This window comes from Alosa sapidissima, chromosome 11 (assembly GCF_018492685.1).
Source record: "Alosa sapidissima isolate fAloSap1 chromosome 11, fAloSap1.pri, whole genome shotgun sequence".
Taxonomy (NCBI): domain Eukaryota; kingdom Metazoa; phylum Chordata; class Actinopteri; order Clupeiformes; family Clupeidae; genus Alosa; species Alosa sapidissima.
The window spans coordinates 9,363,717-9,382,152 of NC_055967.1; the positions used below are offsets into that span (position 1 = coordinate 9,363,717).

General features: G+C 40.7%; 2 protein-coding genes and 1 long non-coding RNA gene across 7 annotated transcripts in view; 2 read left to right on the top strand and 1 right to left on the bottom strand.

Annotated features, from left to right (window-relative positions):
- rbm28 (RNA binding motif protein 28) overlaps nucleotides 1-537 on the top strand; it is a 30,566-nt gene extending 30,029 nt beyond the window's left edge. For 2 of the 5 annotated variants that reach the window (XM_042109368.1, XM_042109372.1), the window contains exon 19: nucleotides 164-537. In XM_042109368.1, the coding sequence (XP_041965302.1) occupies nucleotides 164-304 (141 nt within the window). In that variant the 3' untranslated portion in view covers nucleotides 305-537. The remainder of the gene's footprint in view (nucleotides 1-163) is intronic. The other 3 variants (XM_042109369.1, XM_042109370.1, XM_042109371.1) reach the window with 3 other exon arrangements.
- Nucleotides 538-4,248: 3,711 nt separating this feature from the next.
- LOC121723576 lies at nucleotides 4,249-17,887 on the top strand. Its single transcript, XR_006034979.1, has 5 exons — nucleotides 4,249-4,515; nucleotides 5,064-5,632; nucleotides 11,126-11,209; nucleotides 16,530-16,702; nucleotides 17,495-17,887. It is a non-coding gene; the product is annotated as an uncharacterized LOC121723576 (long non-coding RNA).
- On the bottom strand, nucleotides 5,225-7,153 carry lepa (leptin a). Its single transcript, XM_042109376.1, has 3 exons — nucleotides 7,133-7,153; nucleotides 6,070-6,251; nucleotides 5,225-5,611 (listed from the first exon to the last, which is right to left on the bottom strand). The coding sequence occupies exons 2-3, from the start codon at nucleotides 6,205-6,207 to the stop codon at nucleotides 5,255-5,257; spliced, it is 495 nt and encodes a 164-aa protein (XP_041965310.1). The 5' UTR covers nucleotides 6,208-6,251; nucleotides 7,133-7,153; the 3' UTR covers nucleotides 5,225-5,254.
- Nucleotides 17,888-18,436: the final 549 nt, after the last annotated feature.

Sequence of the window (18,436 nt, forward strand, 5' to 3'; positions counted from 1 at the left end):
TTTTCTCTGGCATTTCAAAAACCAAGATGTTTATCTCAACCGGTAATGTATGTGTGATGTTCAAAACATCTTTTATGTGGGTTATAGAGACTTTGAGTCACATCAACTAATGTGTTTTGTCTCCATGTTTAATGAGTGATATGTGATTTTTGCCCCCCCTTAGAGTGCCAAGTCAGGCAAAAAGAGGTTCAGGAATAAGGAGGATGACCGATTCGATAGCTTGGTGGAACAGTACAAGAGGAAATTAATGGGCAGCAGCACCAAAACCCAAGTCACTAAGAAAAACAAGTGGTTCAGCAGCTGAGTGTTTGTGTGTTTGTGTGTTTGTGTGTTTGTGTGTTTGTGTGTTTGTGTGTGTGTGTGTGTGTGTGTGTGTGTGTGTGTGTGTGTGTGTGTGAGAGAGAGAGAGAGAGCAGGCTTTGAGAGGCCTGTGTGTCATGTTCATATGCCAAGTTGTTTTTGATGATTATCAGACTGTCATCTTCGTGTAAATTGGAATAATTTGCAGGAAAAAATTAAAAAACGTTTTTTGTATTACAGTCATTGAGATTCTTATTATGGGGATAATTTAAGTGTTAATTGGCAATGCAACTGTCTTTTTTTTTAATTATTATTGCGTGACTGTGACTAAAATGTATAATACATGTAAAGTAGGTCTGGTATTAATGATATCTGCATGTAGGTATTTTACAAAGTACAAAAACAGGCCAAAAATGGATGCAGATAATTTCTTACATATCAAGTTTTGTAATAGATCAGGCAGCATCCCTTACATGTTCTGTTGAATTTCTATTGCGGGACTGAACTTTTAAACCAGTCAGCCTGGCAGGTTGCCAGTCAGGTGTTCATACAAATGAAACTGAAATGGCACAGAGAGAGACTGGGGGAAGGGTCAGTAAGCCTTGTTCAAGCCAGTCAAATCTGTGGCAAGAACCGGCTCTATTTAGCAATCTCTCAGAACATAAAGTTAAGGCAAAGATGCGTGAATATAATGCCCTGCAGAGGACCACACAGTGGCTGTCATTATCAGTGCCTAATGCCAGTGGTTTTTCGATGGCCATTTATTCATCTCCCACTTCTAAAAAAATAAAATAAAAAAAGTCAAAGATTCTAGAATGCTACGCGCCTGCTCTTTTATTGTACCATTCAATATGTCCGCGGTCATAAAGGGATTGTCAAAGCCCCCTGACATCCTCTGGGGGTACAGTATGCCAAGTTTTGTGGAAATCTACCTATAGGTCATACAGTAAATTAATTTCTTTAGTGACTGTACATCCATCGGCCTGTAGATGGTGGTGTTGAGCGAAGGGTGGATAATAGAGTTAATGTTGAAATAAACACACACATTCATACCCCCCACCCGCCCCTGCACACACACACACAAATTCACAAGTGTGATTTATTTTTGCAGAGAGAATGTGCAAGATTGAAAAGTGGAAAACTGCAGATTTCACTGAATAACTAGAGATTGCACCTAAACTAGAGATTACACCCAAGATTTGCACACAAGATGACAACATTTTTGTGGTTTGTTAATCTCAAGGAGCCGCATCAACCTAGTCCATAACCTCTTATTTGATGTTGCACCCCCAGTAAAACAATGTAAATGCAAAAACATGCTGCTTTGATCCCCACTTTGGAGGAGATCTGAACTGCACCAACTTGTGATTACCCTGACAGCCTGTAGGCATGTGCCAAGTTTCATGAATATTTATATATATATATATTTGACTTTTCACTCACTGGCCACGTTGCAACATTGAGCCACTCTCTCACACACTTAAAAACTGAGACACATTCTCACATAACCTGGAACATACACATGTAGGCACACACACATTCACACAGTTATAACCTGGAACATACACATGCACACACATTAGTGATGCTGGAGCTAGAGAAGGCGTTCTGCAAGTGGAGAGTTGTCAATTTGACATCAATTCTTCCTGGTCCTGTTGAAGTTGTTCTTTAGCACAGTGATTCTCAAAGACTCATGAATCGTGTGCATCATCTTGTTTTCACTGCTGCAGGTACCTAATTAAGTAATGCTGTGCTATTTTAGTAGTTATTGCTGTTCTACTTTATTTTCATTGTTTATTTTCATTAGGCTATTGATTGATTTGGCATTATCGTTTATTGCTATTCTCCGTAGTCTTACCAACAATTTGAATTGTTCACTGTTACATTTAACTATTGTTTTTATTTGTATGTCGCTTTGGCCAAAAATTCCATAACCATAACACATAAACACACGCACGCATGTACACACACACACACACACACATAAAACACACACACACAATACACACACTCATTTACATACACAAAAGTAGAATGGAGTAGGAGATGGAGACAAATTGACAAGCGTGATTTATTTTTGCGGAGAGAATGTGCAGGGCTGGGCGGCGGTCATATTTTGTACCGCTCTGCGGTACATCTAGTTATATAGTAGGTTATGGAAATTCAGGTTTTTTGTCTGGGAAATTCATGGAATTTTACATTTGATTTCGAGTGGAAACCCTGGCAAAATGGGCAGGATGTTTTTGAACCTAGAGGGAAATTATTTTGGTGAGTTGACAAGTTTTATTAGTCTTTCTTGCTCATTTACAAGAATATTGTCAGCACTTCCTGAGACCTTTTAGCCAATACACACCATTACAATTGAGAGCAGCTGACTACTACCATCTGTACGAAATGTCTCAACTTACCAGCATGTTGAGCAATGCTACTGTAGAGACTTTTTTTTTTTTTGGGTGGGTGGGGGGTTCAATATCTGCTCAGGAAATCAATTTACAGTGCAGTGCTGTAAGTATCTTTGGATGAACCTCAATCAGATCTCAAACTTATTTGTCAAACTTATGTTGAAACAACTTGTTGAAAACAGGGTGACCTCATCTTTTGTGAATGCATTCCCCTTTCACTGCAGTTTTGCAGATGTGTTTTTGCCAATATGACCCAACAAATTGCATAGTCACTTTGCACTCATGGACCCATCACCAAGTTCTGACGAAGTACGCAAGGGGAGAAATGTGCTTTTCATTAGGCTCTCACTTGTATGGGCTTCTACACTGGCTACTGTACAGCGAGCATGGTTGCAGTTATGCATGTTTTCACTGTAAGTGGAACAGGTGGTGGTGGTCTAGTGTTCGGGATCTTGCCTAAAGTATCAGTTCATAGTAAGTGGCTTTGGATAAGAACTAACCTACTAGGTCACTTAAAGTCGCTCTGGGAAACGTACCATTCGGGTCCAAGTGCCCACGGAGACCGGGGTTCGAGTCTGACCTGGGTCATTTCCCCATCTCTTTTTCCCACTTGCTTCTGTCAGTCTCTACAACCCCCCCCCCCCCCCCCCCAAAAAAAAATAAAATAAAAAATAAAGAAATACCAAAACTCACTCTGGATAAGAGCATCAACTAAATGACATACTGTCATGAAATTGAATGGAGTGGAAACCCCATTTATTTATTGACCCAATACACAGAGACCTTGAGATTGGGCCACGGTTCCCACCCCCCTTCGCACTGTGCCCTAAAAGGCTTTGTGCATTTTACCAAAAAGGGTGCCACCATGTATCGTTTTGCAAGAGTTCGTTTTATTTTCAACTTGGGCTCAGTAACCTAGGTTGGTTTTCACTAGTATTGACTTAAGATAATGTTGCATTATTGTAGTGTTCACATGCAAATACACTGACTGTCCATAACCTTCATGTTTAGAATCTGGTTTACTGTTCATGACCAGCCTAGTGATATTTAACACACCATTTAGTGCTTGTAATAACTGATAGACAGCAGGTTTCGAAGGAAATTAGATATTGTTATGCTTCCAAAACAATATATGTGCTTCCCAGAATAAGGTATAACATGCAGTCAGACTAGAATCAAGGTGTCCTCTGATTGATCTGAATTCATACATGAATCCCATCTTAGGTAGAAATTGCACAGTTTGTCATGTGGTAGTAAGCACAAAGCAAATAAGAAAAAACATTCTTCAGTTTTTCGGTCCAAACATATGGAGTAGTCTATAGGTATATACATTATAGAATCAGTTTTATTTGCAACCACAGACATATATACACACATGCTAGTGATTTTTTTTCATAAAACATTTTGTCACAGGGGAAATTCTGATGAAGTTCAATCAGGTCAGCCTGGCTGTGAAGAAATCAATGGCTTGAGAATTCCTGGCAGGGGGCTGTGACCGATTTCTGGAAAGACTGACATCACCGCACAGACTCAGTGAAAGCTGAAGTCAGTCAGTACAGCAGCATGTAAGACTGAGAGAGACTGCATATGGATATGTGTGTTAGTGTGTGTGTATGTGTTTATCTCCGCCACTAGATGTGTGTAGTTTAATTTGAATGTAGTAAATAACCTGGTAAATTGCCTGTGGCATTCTAATGAAGTGTGGAGTGTGTGCATGTGGATCTTTGTGGTCGAGAAGTATACTGTAAATAGTGAGTGGATGGATGGGTCAAGGAGAAACTGCAGGGGTGGATGGACAAACATTTATCTACCGGTATGTAGATGTGACTGTTTGTGTACAGGATGTTTTGTGTGTAATCTTAAATTGTGTAATTCCAACAAAGTCATGAACACACCAAATTACTTACAAAACAGCTTTATTTTGTACCCTGTACAATACTGTTTATAAATACATAATATATGGAAAATACATACAAAATATATATTTATTTGTATGAAAAAAGGCAACCATGTGCTCTAAAAGGTGTGGAACAAAACAAATTGTATAAAAGTCTTACCATTTTAGAAATGGTCAAATATCAGAAATATACAAAATGTCCTGAAAAGTTTTAGGACTACAAAAAAATAGTAATACTGATGATGAATTTGACAACATTGTGTGGTGTGTGTCTTCTGAACTTAGGAAGGCATTCATAAATAGAGTACATTCATATGCTGGCCAATACCTTTGCACGCCCCTGGAATTTGAGCTTGCCTTTCACATAGTGCCAGCACAATGTGCAAAAGAGCATAACAAGATTGTGACAGTCTACGATGATAACTTAATGATGTGTATTGGTCTATCCTTATTACCATGAAAAGGGATGAGGTCTAACAGTTAGCTCCCTTCCCCCTGTACTGACCTGCAAGATCTGAACTGAACTCCTAGACAACAGTCTGTTACAATAAGTTTGTAAAACATTTAAAAAATAAAACACAAAATAAATAATTTAAATATCATAATATCATAATATTATTAAAATAAAAATGCATTTGTCACATGCCAGCTGTGTTTAACATGTCTTAACTGTATCCAGACTCAGCAGGAGATTGTTCATGTAGTTCTTAAGCCTTTGCAGAACTGCCGGACACAAAGTGAGGCTGTAGGTTCGGTTGTCCTTCAGGAAGAGGTCCAAGTCCTGGAACGAGCTTGGCGTTCTGGCAGGGCACTGCAGGGATGTCATCTCCCTCTCCAGGTGGCCACGGAGTGTGCTGAGGTCCACGGAGAGCTGCGATTTGGGACCCCACAGGCTGTCCACAATCCTCCGAAAGGCCATCAGGGAATCGATAGCTGACCCCAGGCCCTGGATGGGCTTGGTACCCGGGACCACGTCTGAGAGCTCGAAACTGAGTCTTTGGGATATGGGGTACTGTGGGATAAGATATGAAAGGTCAGTGTCCTGAGGCAAATACATATAATGGTCTGGAAAAGTCAGCATTTTAATTAAAAAATGCATATAATTGTGGACAATGCACAGCACGATGGAAAATATGTATTAACAGGAGATACAAAACAATTTGCATATGCATGAAAAAGAGTAAAAAATGCTAGCATTTCTTGCTGAATTTTAGAAGATTGTGTGAGACCCAGCGACTGTGGTGCTAAGCAAAACAATCTGTCTCTTTCACCGTTGCATTCTATCTGCTTCTACCTGACAACTTCAGTTGTCTACTCTTACAGCTTTGCAAGCTCAGGTATTTCCTTCAAGAAATGCACATCTACCTCATTCTACAATTTTGCCATTGTCAATCCACCCAAAGCACATCAAAGGATATGCTAATTATGAGCTATTAAAAGTATGGGATGTCTTTTAGATCATGGTCTTACCTCCTCAATAAGAGATTTAATTATTTTGCTGGTTTGATGTATTTGATATTTCATATTTTCTACTGGCAAAGGCTTTCCATGGCATGTTAGCAGCACCGCCAACAGAGAGGGCAAGAGCAGGGTGAAAGAACTGAGCATTGTTCCTTGGCTTGTAGGTGTCTGTGACTACAGCAATATAATACCTGAGAAGAGAGAAAAAAAATCATGTTATACTTTCCTCTGCTGGATACACACTGTTCATGAAAACACAACCTGACCTGACAGACATTTTCACTTTAAAGTTACTTGTAACAATACTATTAACACAATGTAATGTCATCTTATTTGTAAACACTCTCATTTCTAAATCATTGGATTATAATGGTACATATAATGAAATGTTGACATTTTGAATTAAGTGAATTATTCATCTTCTTCTTCTACCATTACTATGTGATCCTGAGGCAATGCTTATTTTCTTTGCTGACATCATTCTCAGTAGTCTTCTCATTTCAGCCTCATCACAGTCTCTAGCATTAGGTTGCAAAGGACACTGGAGATACTGGACAACTGATATTTTATATCTGATTTATCCCACTAGATTATATCTGATTTATCCCACTAGATTATATCATTTATCCCACTAGATTATATCATTTATCCCACTAGATTATATGATTTATCCCACTAGATTATATCATTTATCCCACTAGATTTCTCAACTGCCTACATTTTAAAATACCTTCCAAAAAACAAAGGAAAAAACAACAACAGCTTCCATGGCATAATCATAGGCAGGAACAACAACAATAACACATAGAAATCATTTCAACTGTACTTCAACCTAATATTGTGATGGTCAGTTCAAGTATTATCTCAAAAGCACTGTCTTCAGTGAACAGTGAACTACCAATAGCCTTATGTCAAATCCTCCTGACTCATCTTGGCACCTGAACTCCCTGATATAGTAACCATGGCATCTTAGACGAGCATCTGAGCTGAGTTGTAAAGTAGAGTAGAGTAAAGTGGGGTGGAGAGGAGAGGAGAGGAGAGGAGAGGAGAGGAGAGAGTGAGTGGGACTTACCTCAGAGGTGGAGGGCTTGTGTCAACCTTATAGGCTCCATTAGTAGGGCTCTCTCTTATATAGCTGATAGCTGTTGACTCATCAGTGAATCATCTAAAGCTCAGCTCCCCATGTTGCCCCATGGCGCTGAAGCGATGTCAACAAAACACACCTCCCCGACACACACACACACACACATGCTTCCTGTGCTAGAACATGCGGCTTGCTTGTGTATCCCTTCAGTAATACAGTGCATACGGAAAGTTTTCACAGCTCTTCACTTTTTCCACATTTTGTCATGTTTCAGACTCATCTTAGATTATTTATTTTTTCCTCATCAATCTACACATAATACTCCAACACCCCACAAAAAAGCTAGTGTTTGGAGTGTTTTGTAAATGTGAAAAAACAATGTAAATGTAAAAAAGACTGAAATATTCCATTTATAAGACTTATACTTAGTATTCACACCTTTAGTTATGACACTTGCCATTGAGCTCTGGTGCATCCTACTTCTATCAATGGTCCTTGAGATGCTTCTACAACTTGATTGGAGTCCACCTGTGCCTAAATTAATTCAATGGACATTATTAGGCACACATCTCTTTCACAGTTGATGGTGTATGTCAGAGTGAAAACCAAGGCACAAGGTCGACAGAGTTGTCCGTAGACCTGCGAGACAGGGTTGTGTGAAGACACAGATCTGGGGAAGGGTACAAGAAAATTTCTGCAGCATTGGAAGTGCCCAAGAGCACAGTAGCCTCGGTCATTCTCAAATGGAAAAAGTTTGGAACAACCAACAGTCTTCCTAGATTCGGTACGAAGGGCCTTGGTCATACAGGTCTATGAATGAGATCTAGAATTCCTTTGAGAAGATGAGAAAAGTGTAAAGAAGAACAAACATCAGTGCAGCTCAGTGCCTGGTTTCTGCCCATGCAAGTATAAAAAAACCAATAGCTGATAAAGGAAAAAAATTCTGGACGTCCACAAACTTTACACTACGCCTATGCTCCTGTCTTTGATTCTGTAGCAGAATAGAATATTTCCCCTCGATTAGTAGGCCTACCCACACCAATTACTTCCCATGTGGCTCTTGTATATAAGCTTGGTGACCGCCCTTCTGACTTGGTTCCTGCTCACCTGATTTCCGCCACTCGCATAGCCTGCCTGTGGATTCTGATTCTCCCCTTTTCGTCCAACGCTTGTTGGCGGCAGTTGCTGCTACAGTATGTAGGCTGTCTTGCGTAGCCTAATTGTCTGGATAGCAGAGGCAAATTCTACCCACTGAGACTGGAGTTGGGGTTTTGTAGCCTAAAGCTAGACGGGGAACTATTAGTCCTCTTACTTAACCACTACTGCTTTGCCTACAAGAAATGTGCCTGCATTGAGACCACACAGATTCCTGCAGCATTGCGTCACCTGCACTGCGTATTTGTTTATACATGGCTATTCCCAGGACACTGAAAGACCGGGGTACACGAAACTTGGTGGGCATGTAACCCCACATGGATAGCATGGAACCATCGTTTTTCGTTTTGATCTGTAGCCCCCCCCCGCTGGACTGGACCCCCGAAAGGAGGGTAGGGCAGACACAGTTTTCTGTGAATATCTCGAAAACCGTAGGGTTTAAGAGGACCATTTTTTTTTATGTTGATCTCAAGGGGCCATGTCAACCCATTCCATAACCACTCATTTCATGTATAGCGCCACCTAGTTAAACACAAAAAAGTAAAAATGAGGTGTTGTAATTGAAGGTATCTGTGACCTAACATAGTCAAAACTGCACGAAATTGGACGTGTAGGATCATTATGACACCCTCTGTATGCACGCCAAGTTTTGTGGAATTCCGTTCATGGGGGGCCACACAATAAATTAATTTATGTTACTATACACCAACTGGCCTGTAGGTGGCCGGAGACAGTTTTCTGTGAATATCTCGAGAACCGTAGGGCCTAGGAGGTCCACCTTTTTTATGTATGTTGGTCTTAAGGGGGCATGTCAACCCATCCCATTACCACTTATTTCATGTATAGCGCCACCTAGTTAAAAATTAAAAAGCAAAAAATGTCTGACAAGGTCAAAACTGCACGAAATTAAAAGTGTAGGATCATTATGACACCCTCCGAATGCATGCCATCGTTCATGGGGGGCCTTACAATAAAATAATTTATGTGTACATTTAGTGACGTACACCAACAAGGATTCCCGGGACACTGAAAGACCGGGGTACACAAAACTTGGTGGGCATGTACCCCCACATGGATAGCATGGAACTGTCATTTTTCGTTTTGATCTGTAGCCCCCCCGCTGGACTGGACCCCCCCGAAAGGAGGGTAGGGCAGACACAGTTCTCTGTGAATATCTTGAGAACTGTAGGGCCTAGGATGACCATTTTTTTCCGTATGTTTGCCTCCAGGGGTCATGTTAACCCATTTCATGTGCACACATGTGCACAAACAGATACACACACACACACACACACACATACATTCACAGTAATCATACGTATGATTGCACATGCACAGGCACATACGCAGGCACACACACAAGCACGCACACACACACACACACACACACACACACACACACACTCACACACACACACACACACCCACACACATCCACACACATAACATAAACATAACACAAACAATCAAGAATTTCTCAGAATTATGAACAGGCAAGATGGAGGTGGGGTTGTATAAAATGAATTTTACATGTGAAATCTATGAACTAATCATGTTTTGGTACTTGTTGTCTAGCAGATACCAGTGAGAATTGAGTGTGGATAATGCAATTTAGTGAGACAGTTAGAATCATATAGGCCTTTCAGCGTGATTTCTTTTTGTGGAAAAAATGTGCTGGACTGGGCGGCGGTCATATTTTGTACCGCTCTGCGGTACATCTAGTTCCAATTAGTAACTGTATTTCTGTTAAGGTGTTGAACCAGCTCACCTTCTCAATGTTCTGTATTATTGTGCTGTGTCCTGTTGATTTCTTTCTAATTGATTTGTCACTGGCATGCCCTTCTCAAGGCTGCTGATAACCAGTGCCCTATTTGTTACTTTATTAACTATTTTGTATGGAGCCCCTAAGGGTACATGAGCAAAATAAAATCTAAAGTTTAGTTTCATGTGCTCACGTGAAACTTTCATGTGCTCACATGAAACACGTGCTGTGTCTTAACCATTGTGTGTGTGTGTGTGTGTGTGTGTGTGTGTGTGTGTGTGTGTGTGTGTGTGTGTGTGTGTGTGGTGTGACCTCCCTCAGGGTGCCTTCCCATACTGGTTAACCTGTGTTTCCACAGGTAGGCCTCAGCTCCAGTCATCCCTGTCGTCCTCCCTCCCTTATTGTATGTCTGGTGTGAATGAGAATTGTGTCGATTGTTTGTGTTTTAATTCATTTGTTAATGAATTAATTTTGTTTGGATGAAACCACGTCTCATGCTCTCTCTCAGTTAACGAACCTGAGTGCCTTTTTGACTGTAATAAGTTCCAAAATTTCCCTGGGTGAGATTCCCAGGGTGGCGTAGTTGCATTGTTACCACCCTATTTACCTCAGCTTGCCACAAATCATTTAACAACTGAAACCTTTGCATCCACATCATCCAAAAATATAAAAAACACATAAACAACATATCCTTTTAGAGCTTTTATAAATGTTTTGGATGTTTCTGTGCAGATAAAGTGTGGATTCTGTGTGGTGAGTATAAATGTAAATGTGCATATATGGTCATGTGCATTCATAATTAAATGAGGAGTCTCTTTAAATGGGTATTCCCGGATCTGTGACTCACCGGTCACCTTGCAGATGCTCTGTGATTATTGAAGTTTCCCATTGCCCCTCTTCCTCCCATTGCCCCTCTCCCTCCCATTGCCCCTTTCCTTGTTTTCACGTCAAACTGGGAGAACTGAACCGCATCTTTAATGCATGTGCCGTCTTGCCCTTCTGGTTCTCGTTGCCACGGTTACAACCTGACCTCTGACCTTCTCGCTCCATGACCACTTTAACAGGACTGCCAGGAAGAGAACCAGTGAGCTCCCCAGTAATCTTGGAGGGGAGTGATTTTGCATGTACCCTCGTCCAAATTATTTCAGGTAATTATAACAGGTTTGCAGCCATCTGAGAACGGTTAAAAAACTGCTCTCCTGTTTCTTCTTCCCCGGAGAAGAAACATGTCGTCACCTTCTGAAAATAATAGCATAAGTCATTTTTTTCAGATTTTTCAGAAAACACAAAAATGTTAACCAACAATTTAATCATGACAATTTTGCCAAAAAAAAAAAAAATTACTTGTGCCATTATTTTAGGAAGGTGATGATATGTGGTGTTTTCATTTTGCAACCATTTCTTGTGAATTTAGCAAAAATCTCACATTTTGTTTCAATTTATTTGCAAGGGTGTATTATTAAAGCTAAGTCTGGCTCCCTGCACTGCTTGTTATCTCGTCATTATAAGTCAGCTGACAAAATTAATTCATACTATACAATATAATACCTACTATGGCCATAGGGAAAGGGAAATACAGACCCCCCCCCCCCCCCCCCCCCCCACACACACACACACACACACACACTCTCAGGGGATGAGTGGCAGTTGTACTTTCCAAATGGTTGCCCTTATCAGATTAGATCATCTACAGAGAACCCTTCAGTGCAGGCCTAGTTCCACCAGAAGATCATGCCATCAAACTAATGGACTAGATGGGAATTTTCAATGTCACTAACTTCTATCTCTGCCATACACTCAGCCATACTTGTACACACTGAAAGACATACACTTCCCCAAATGCGCACAAACACAGGCAAACTCATATGTACACATGCACATAGCATGAACACAGGCCTACACGAACAAAAACACTCAAATTTGTGTATGTGGGTAACTGGAAATGTTTTTGTGTATGCAAGTATGTGCATGTGCTTGCAGAAAAGTCTACCCTTGTGTGCATGTGTTTGCAGAAAAGTCTATCCTTGAGCCAGTACATGGTCAACAAGTTACTCCCTATAATCTTTCCAGCTCATACCTGCTTGGTCAGTTATGGTAAATGTGAAGCTTACTGGAACCCAACTTTGAAAATTGGAGAAATATGCACAGTTATGTGATCATGTTACTATTTTGGGAGCAGGTTCTTGTATTGTCTCAGAGGTACATGCAGAGTCAGGCTGCACATGCCATTGTGTGTGTGTGTCTGTGTGTGTGTGTGTGTGTGTGTGTGTGTGTGTGTGTTTCCTGCCTTTCCTAACAGTGAAGTTTTCTTTAGCTCCCCTGGGATTGTGTGAGTGCGTAAGAGCAAGGACTGGACGACGCACTCAGCCTAGGATTCAGGGAGGCCATCAATTATTTTTTGTCACGCAGTTAGGAGACGATGTCCACTGATTTCCCAAAACTTACAGTGATCCATACCAACTCTCTTATCTCTGACGTCTGTCTTTCACCATCATAGATGAACAGGGAAATATAAACCCTAATATGGAGTTGCAGAACTTAAGATGAACACATCAACCCAGTGAGTAATAATTTTATCACGGCTTTGGCAAATTGGCAGAAGCTTTCAGCCTAACTGATTTACTGTAAGTGTGAATAAATTAATTTCTTATTGTATATATATGCTCCCAAAGGAGCCTTTGGTATTACCGGAGATCTGATTTACAATCAGTTTGAGGTGACAAGCTTGATTTGTATCGGAACTCTCTGCAGTATTTGTTTTTATGAGTATTTCCCTTCCTCTTGAGATTTTGTTGGGTCGGGATCGAATGGTTTTTTACAGTGGTGTGAAGCTCAGGCATTTAGTGCCTGATGGAGAGTGTTGGCTCAGAAAGTCTGTGTCTTTTGGCAATAGATGACGAAGGGAGAGAGTGAGAGTGAGAGAGAGAGAGAGAGAGAGAGAGAGGGGGGGGGGGGGGGATGAAACAATGTGTTGGGAAATCTAGCCTCTAAGAGGCCAAGAATGTTGAATTCCCATTTAAAATCGACTGAGTTAAAAATAAATAAATAAATAAATACATGCTAAAGAGAAAAAGATATGAAGCAGATGTGCAAACCAAACATCCATTTCTATTTTTGTTAGTCACTCTTACCTAGTGGGTGTTGCCCACTTGGGCAATATGAGTATTTTTAGAAACCTTGTTTTTATTAGACGTAAGCATAGACTGTGGTATGTCAAGAATTTTAGAGATGTCCAATTGCTCCCCCCAATTGCTCAAGCTTCACTACACTTATAGCACACAATATGTGTTTATGTTTGTAGTTCTTAGCAGATGCCATAGACCAGAGTGAGGGAATTTAATTTAATTTAATTGTGGCTGCTATGAGCTAATGAAGAGTAACTTGCAGAGGAGTTAATAAGTGTATCTTCTTTGGCTGATTAAAGACCAGACATGTCGCTGTTTGAATAATCTGTTTGAATAATCGGTCTCACTACACAAGCAGGTAGGCCAGCTAACAATGAATTGTAATAGTCCAGTTTGGAAGAAACCATGGCATGCACAAGAAGTGTGGCAAACTGTGTTATATAAGGTCTGATCTTACAAATATTGTATAGGATAAACTGACTTGTTTTTGTGAGTGAGGCTATAAGCTCAGAGAAATATATTCGGCTATCAATTGTGATACTTAGACAAATTAAGTATTGTTCTAGCTGGGGTCAATCAAGCTGGATCTGTTGGTAGGAATACCAGAAGCCTAGTTTTGGAGACACTGAGTTGTTAGATAGATAGATAGATAGATAGATACTTTATTGATCCCCAGGGGAAATTCAAGAAATTTCCCCTGTTGTTGCGGCATGCAGAAATTTGAGTTATCAGGAGGGACAGAAAAGTAAAGTTGAGTATCATCTAAGTATAGTTGCCAACACAACCCAAGTATATGAGAAGAATAAGTCCATGTCCTTAGCTTTTGTGTTCGCCTTTGGACAATCTCCACATACATTCCGCAGGTCTAATCCCACTTTGCTACCAATCTCCATTGATGGGGTCAATGTGGAGGTGGTAAGCACCTACAAGTATCTGGGTCTCCACCTGGACAATAAACTGGACTGGTCAGCCAACACTGACACACTCTACAAGAAAGGGCAGAGCAGGCTGTACTTCCTGAGGAGGCTGCGGTCCTTCAATGTGTGCAGCAAGCTCCTCAGGATGTTCTACCAGTCTGTTGTTGCCAGCGTCCTCTTCTATGCAGTGGTATGCTGGGGAGGAAGCACAAAGAAGAAGGATGTGGGGCGACTTGACAGGCTGGTAAGGAAAGCTGGCTCTGTAGTGGGAGCTGAACTGGAGTGCATCACTTCAATATCTGACAAAAGGACCCTGAACAAACTAATCAACATCTTGGACAATGAGTGTCATCCACTCCACAGCACTATTGTTAAGCAGAAGAGCCTGATCAGCTGGAGACTTCGCTCACTGCCTTGCACAACAGACAGACTGAGGAAGTAATTTGTCCCCAGTGCCATTGAACTGTTCAATGCTTCACTTAAGGGAAGAGGAGAGATAGACTTCTCCGCATAGTCTGTCTGCCTCTTCACCCTCTCCATGTTTGGATACTGTCTGTCCACTAGCCACTTTTAACCACTGTCTTTCTGCCTCACTGTTTGCATGCTATATTAGCACATATTATGCATAACCCCTCCCTCCATGCCACAGCTGAACTGTGGATACCTTTCTTAATATAGTTATATATATATATATATACTTTATTCTTGCGCTGTTGCACTGTTGGACTTACTCATACCATCACCATGACACTCACTCACAGAGCACCTTACCTTATCTTACTATGCACAGAGAATCACAGGCTCAGTCCCTGCCTCAGTCATTGCAAGTGCCTCTTGATTGATTAATCACCCACTATGTGGATACTGTTTTTAGAATTGATTTAGATTAAGTGTTATTTAGTAGTTTGTATTTTAGTATATTTAGTATATTCTTTATCTTCTACTTTCCTTATTGCTTAGTTGTGTTTTTTATATTATATACTTTTAATTACTTTTTTCTGCTGTTAGTGCATGTGTGTGGGTTGTCTGTATGCTACTGAGACCTTGAATTTCCCCTGGGGATCAATAAAGGATCTATCTATCTATCTATCTATTTATCTATCTATCTATCTATCTATCTATCTCTATCTATCTATCTACAGTATCTATCTATCTATCTATCTATCTATCTATCTATCTATCTATCTATCTTTGATTTGGCCTAACATGCACAAATATGCCAAATGTTTAATAAAGTATGATTGTGTTTATGAACCCATCTTACTTAGTGTGTGTGTGCGCATGTGTGTGCGTGGTGTGTGTATGTGTGTGCGTGCGCATGTCCGTGTATGTGTGTGTGTATGTGTGTATCTATGAGGGGGAATGTTAATGTCTATGTGTTTGTATAATATGTGTAAGTAATATATACTGTATCAGTCAGTGGTAAAAGGCCTGTGTTCCAGCTAGACTACCATTCAGAATATTCATGTTATGTGTTTTGAATATATTTAACAACTTCATTATACGCACTACAGCCTTTTTCTCCTAACAGCCTTCTAACTGCCATTAGAAGTTTATTATGGTGTTTTTTTTTAATTTGCTTGGTCTTTATTTCTCAAGAGGTTCACATACTATATTATGATAAACATTAATAAGGAAAAACAGTAAACAAAAATAGCAGACAGAAAAGAGAATGACAGACAAGAGAATCAGACAGACAGACATACACACAGACTGAATTCCCTGTAAGTAGAGGTTACTAATCATGAAAATGTGAGTGCAGGAAAGTGACTGGGTGTGTGAGTAGGCTACAGGAAAGTGAAAAGCTCATGAATTAAAGATGCCATTCGTGTGGTGTGCCGTATGACTTATGGGTTGCGATGAGTCAGACGTCTCAAATGGAGGCTTCGTCCCAAGTATTCTAGGACTCCACCGCACGCAAACAAACACTTACGCACACACACACACACACACACACACACACACACACATGCACACACACACACACACATGCATGCACACACACAGAAGCGTACAAGCTTGGCTCCCGTGTTTCCACTGCATGCATATGTGATGAAGCCAGGTGAGAGTGAGGAATGTCTGGATCAGTTTCCCAAATGGGCTTTCACTCACTAATTAAAAACATCTTAGAATTCCTCAAGATACTCTTGTATGCACATTACTCTTGTATGCACATTCATTTCGATTGCCACCACACACACTAAATACTCTCACAATCACATACGTCAGCTCACTGAAGCATTGGGGCATACGGCTATTAGCTAAAACATTAACTTCATTATTTTAATGGTTAAATCTGAATTATTCCCATTATGTAATGGGATTATTTTGTATGATTAAATGGCTGATAAATTGTATTGTATTGTCGCATGTTCTGATAGTGCTTGGAGTTTCACTGGATGTTGTTAACTGTGTCTTCATTGCAGCTCTGCTGACTTCACCCTGTGAGAGAGACTCTTAGAGGTCAACAACTGAGGCAGTGGCTTCTTGGAAATTTAGTTCATGGAGCAGTTTGGCCACCCACCTTTGTCCACTTCAGCGTCCTCCACAGTCTCCCTCTCCTGTTCATGTAACGTCTTAACAGTGTCGTGATTGACAGGTAGGATATTACACTGATTGGTTTGGTGCCAATCAGTACCTCTTTTTCTGATTTGTTGGGTATTACAAGGCCCATTCCCCATATACAGAGTGCGGGAAGTTCACACACCACTTTTTCACAAAGCTGGATTGATAGGTTTAGAAATTTGAGGCATGCACCAACTATTTAGTGTTTTTAAACACTTTCAACAACCTTGTAATAGAAGAGTCCTATTTGTTTTGCAGGGAGAACAAAAAGATGTTAGACTAGCAGTTTCCAACCAGGCAGTACAAGGGGGCATGTAATGAGAAGGCCTTGTTTGTGAATGATTTTCCCCAATCAAGGCAGTGCACAAGCGGGTCATGTGTTAGGGTAAAGATGACTGAACATTTACAACCAGACTATTACACATGGCTATTGAACTTCTATCAAAACCAAACGTGCAAAAATGTTCATTACTGCTAATTATATTATATTTGCACAACCATACCAAACAAATGGTCTTATCAACATCACCACACAGGGTTCACATACATGCCCAACCCACCCAGCTGCTGATACAGACCATCACACACCTTGACCACAGCAACGCCGTAATCCTACCCTGGCTATCACGGTGAAACCGCTACAGATGGTCCAGAATGCTGCAGCCCATCTGGTCTTCAATCAACCGAAAAAATGCACATGTTACCCCACTGGTCATTGAGCTCCACTGGTCGCCTGTAGCAAATTCAAGTCACTCATGCTTGCATACAAAGTGATTGCTTGGTCTGCACCCAAAGTGCTCTGATAAAGGCTTCTGTCATCCCTCAGCTGCTGCGCTCCTACAAGGACCGTCATCTGGCATTGCCGCCTCTACACCCACGACAATCCAGACTATTTTCATTTGTGGTCCCCGATGGTGGAACAAACTACCAAGTGCCACCAAAACAGGAGTCCCTCTTTCTTCAAAAAGCTCTTGAAGACCCAACTCTTCCAAGGATACTTCCTCTCCTAACACTTCCAACAACCTAACACACCTACTATGCACTTCCCTTCCTTTCCTCTTCTACCTCCTTCTTCTACCACTTTCTCTCCTACCACACTTTGACTAGCACTGTACTTAAAGGGCGCTGGTCATATAATTAGAATATCATGAAAAAGTTGATTTATTTCAGTAATTCCATTCAAAAAGTGAAACTTGTTTAATGTGTACATTCATTCCACACAGACTGATATATTTCAAGTGTTTATTTCTTTTAATTTTGATGATTATAACTGACAACTAATGAAAAGCCCAAATTCAGTATCTCAAAAAATTTGAATATTGTGAAAAGGTTCAATATTGAAGACAATGGTGCCACACTCAAAACACCTGTAAAGGCATTTAAATGGTCTCTCAGTCTAGTTCTGTAGGCTACACAATCATGGGGAAGACTGCTGACTTGACAGTTGTCCAAAAGACGACCATTGACACCTTGTACAAGGAGGGCAAGACACAAAGGTCATTGCTAAAGAGGCTGGCTGTTCACAGAGCTCCAAGCACATTAATAGAGAGGCGAAGGGAAGGAAAGAAGATGTGGTAGAAAAAAGTGTACAAGCAATAGGGATAACCGCAACCGGAGAGGATTGTGAAACAAACCCCATTCAAAAATGTGGGGGAGATTCACAAAGAGTGGACTGCAGCTGGAGTCAGTGCTTCAAGAACCACCACGCACAGACGTATGCAAAGACATGGGTTTCAGCTGTCACATTCCTTGTGTCAAGCCACTCTTG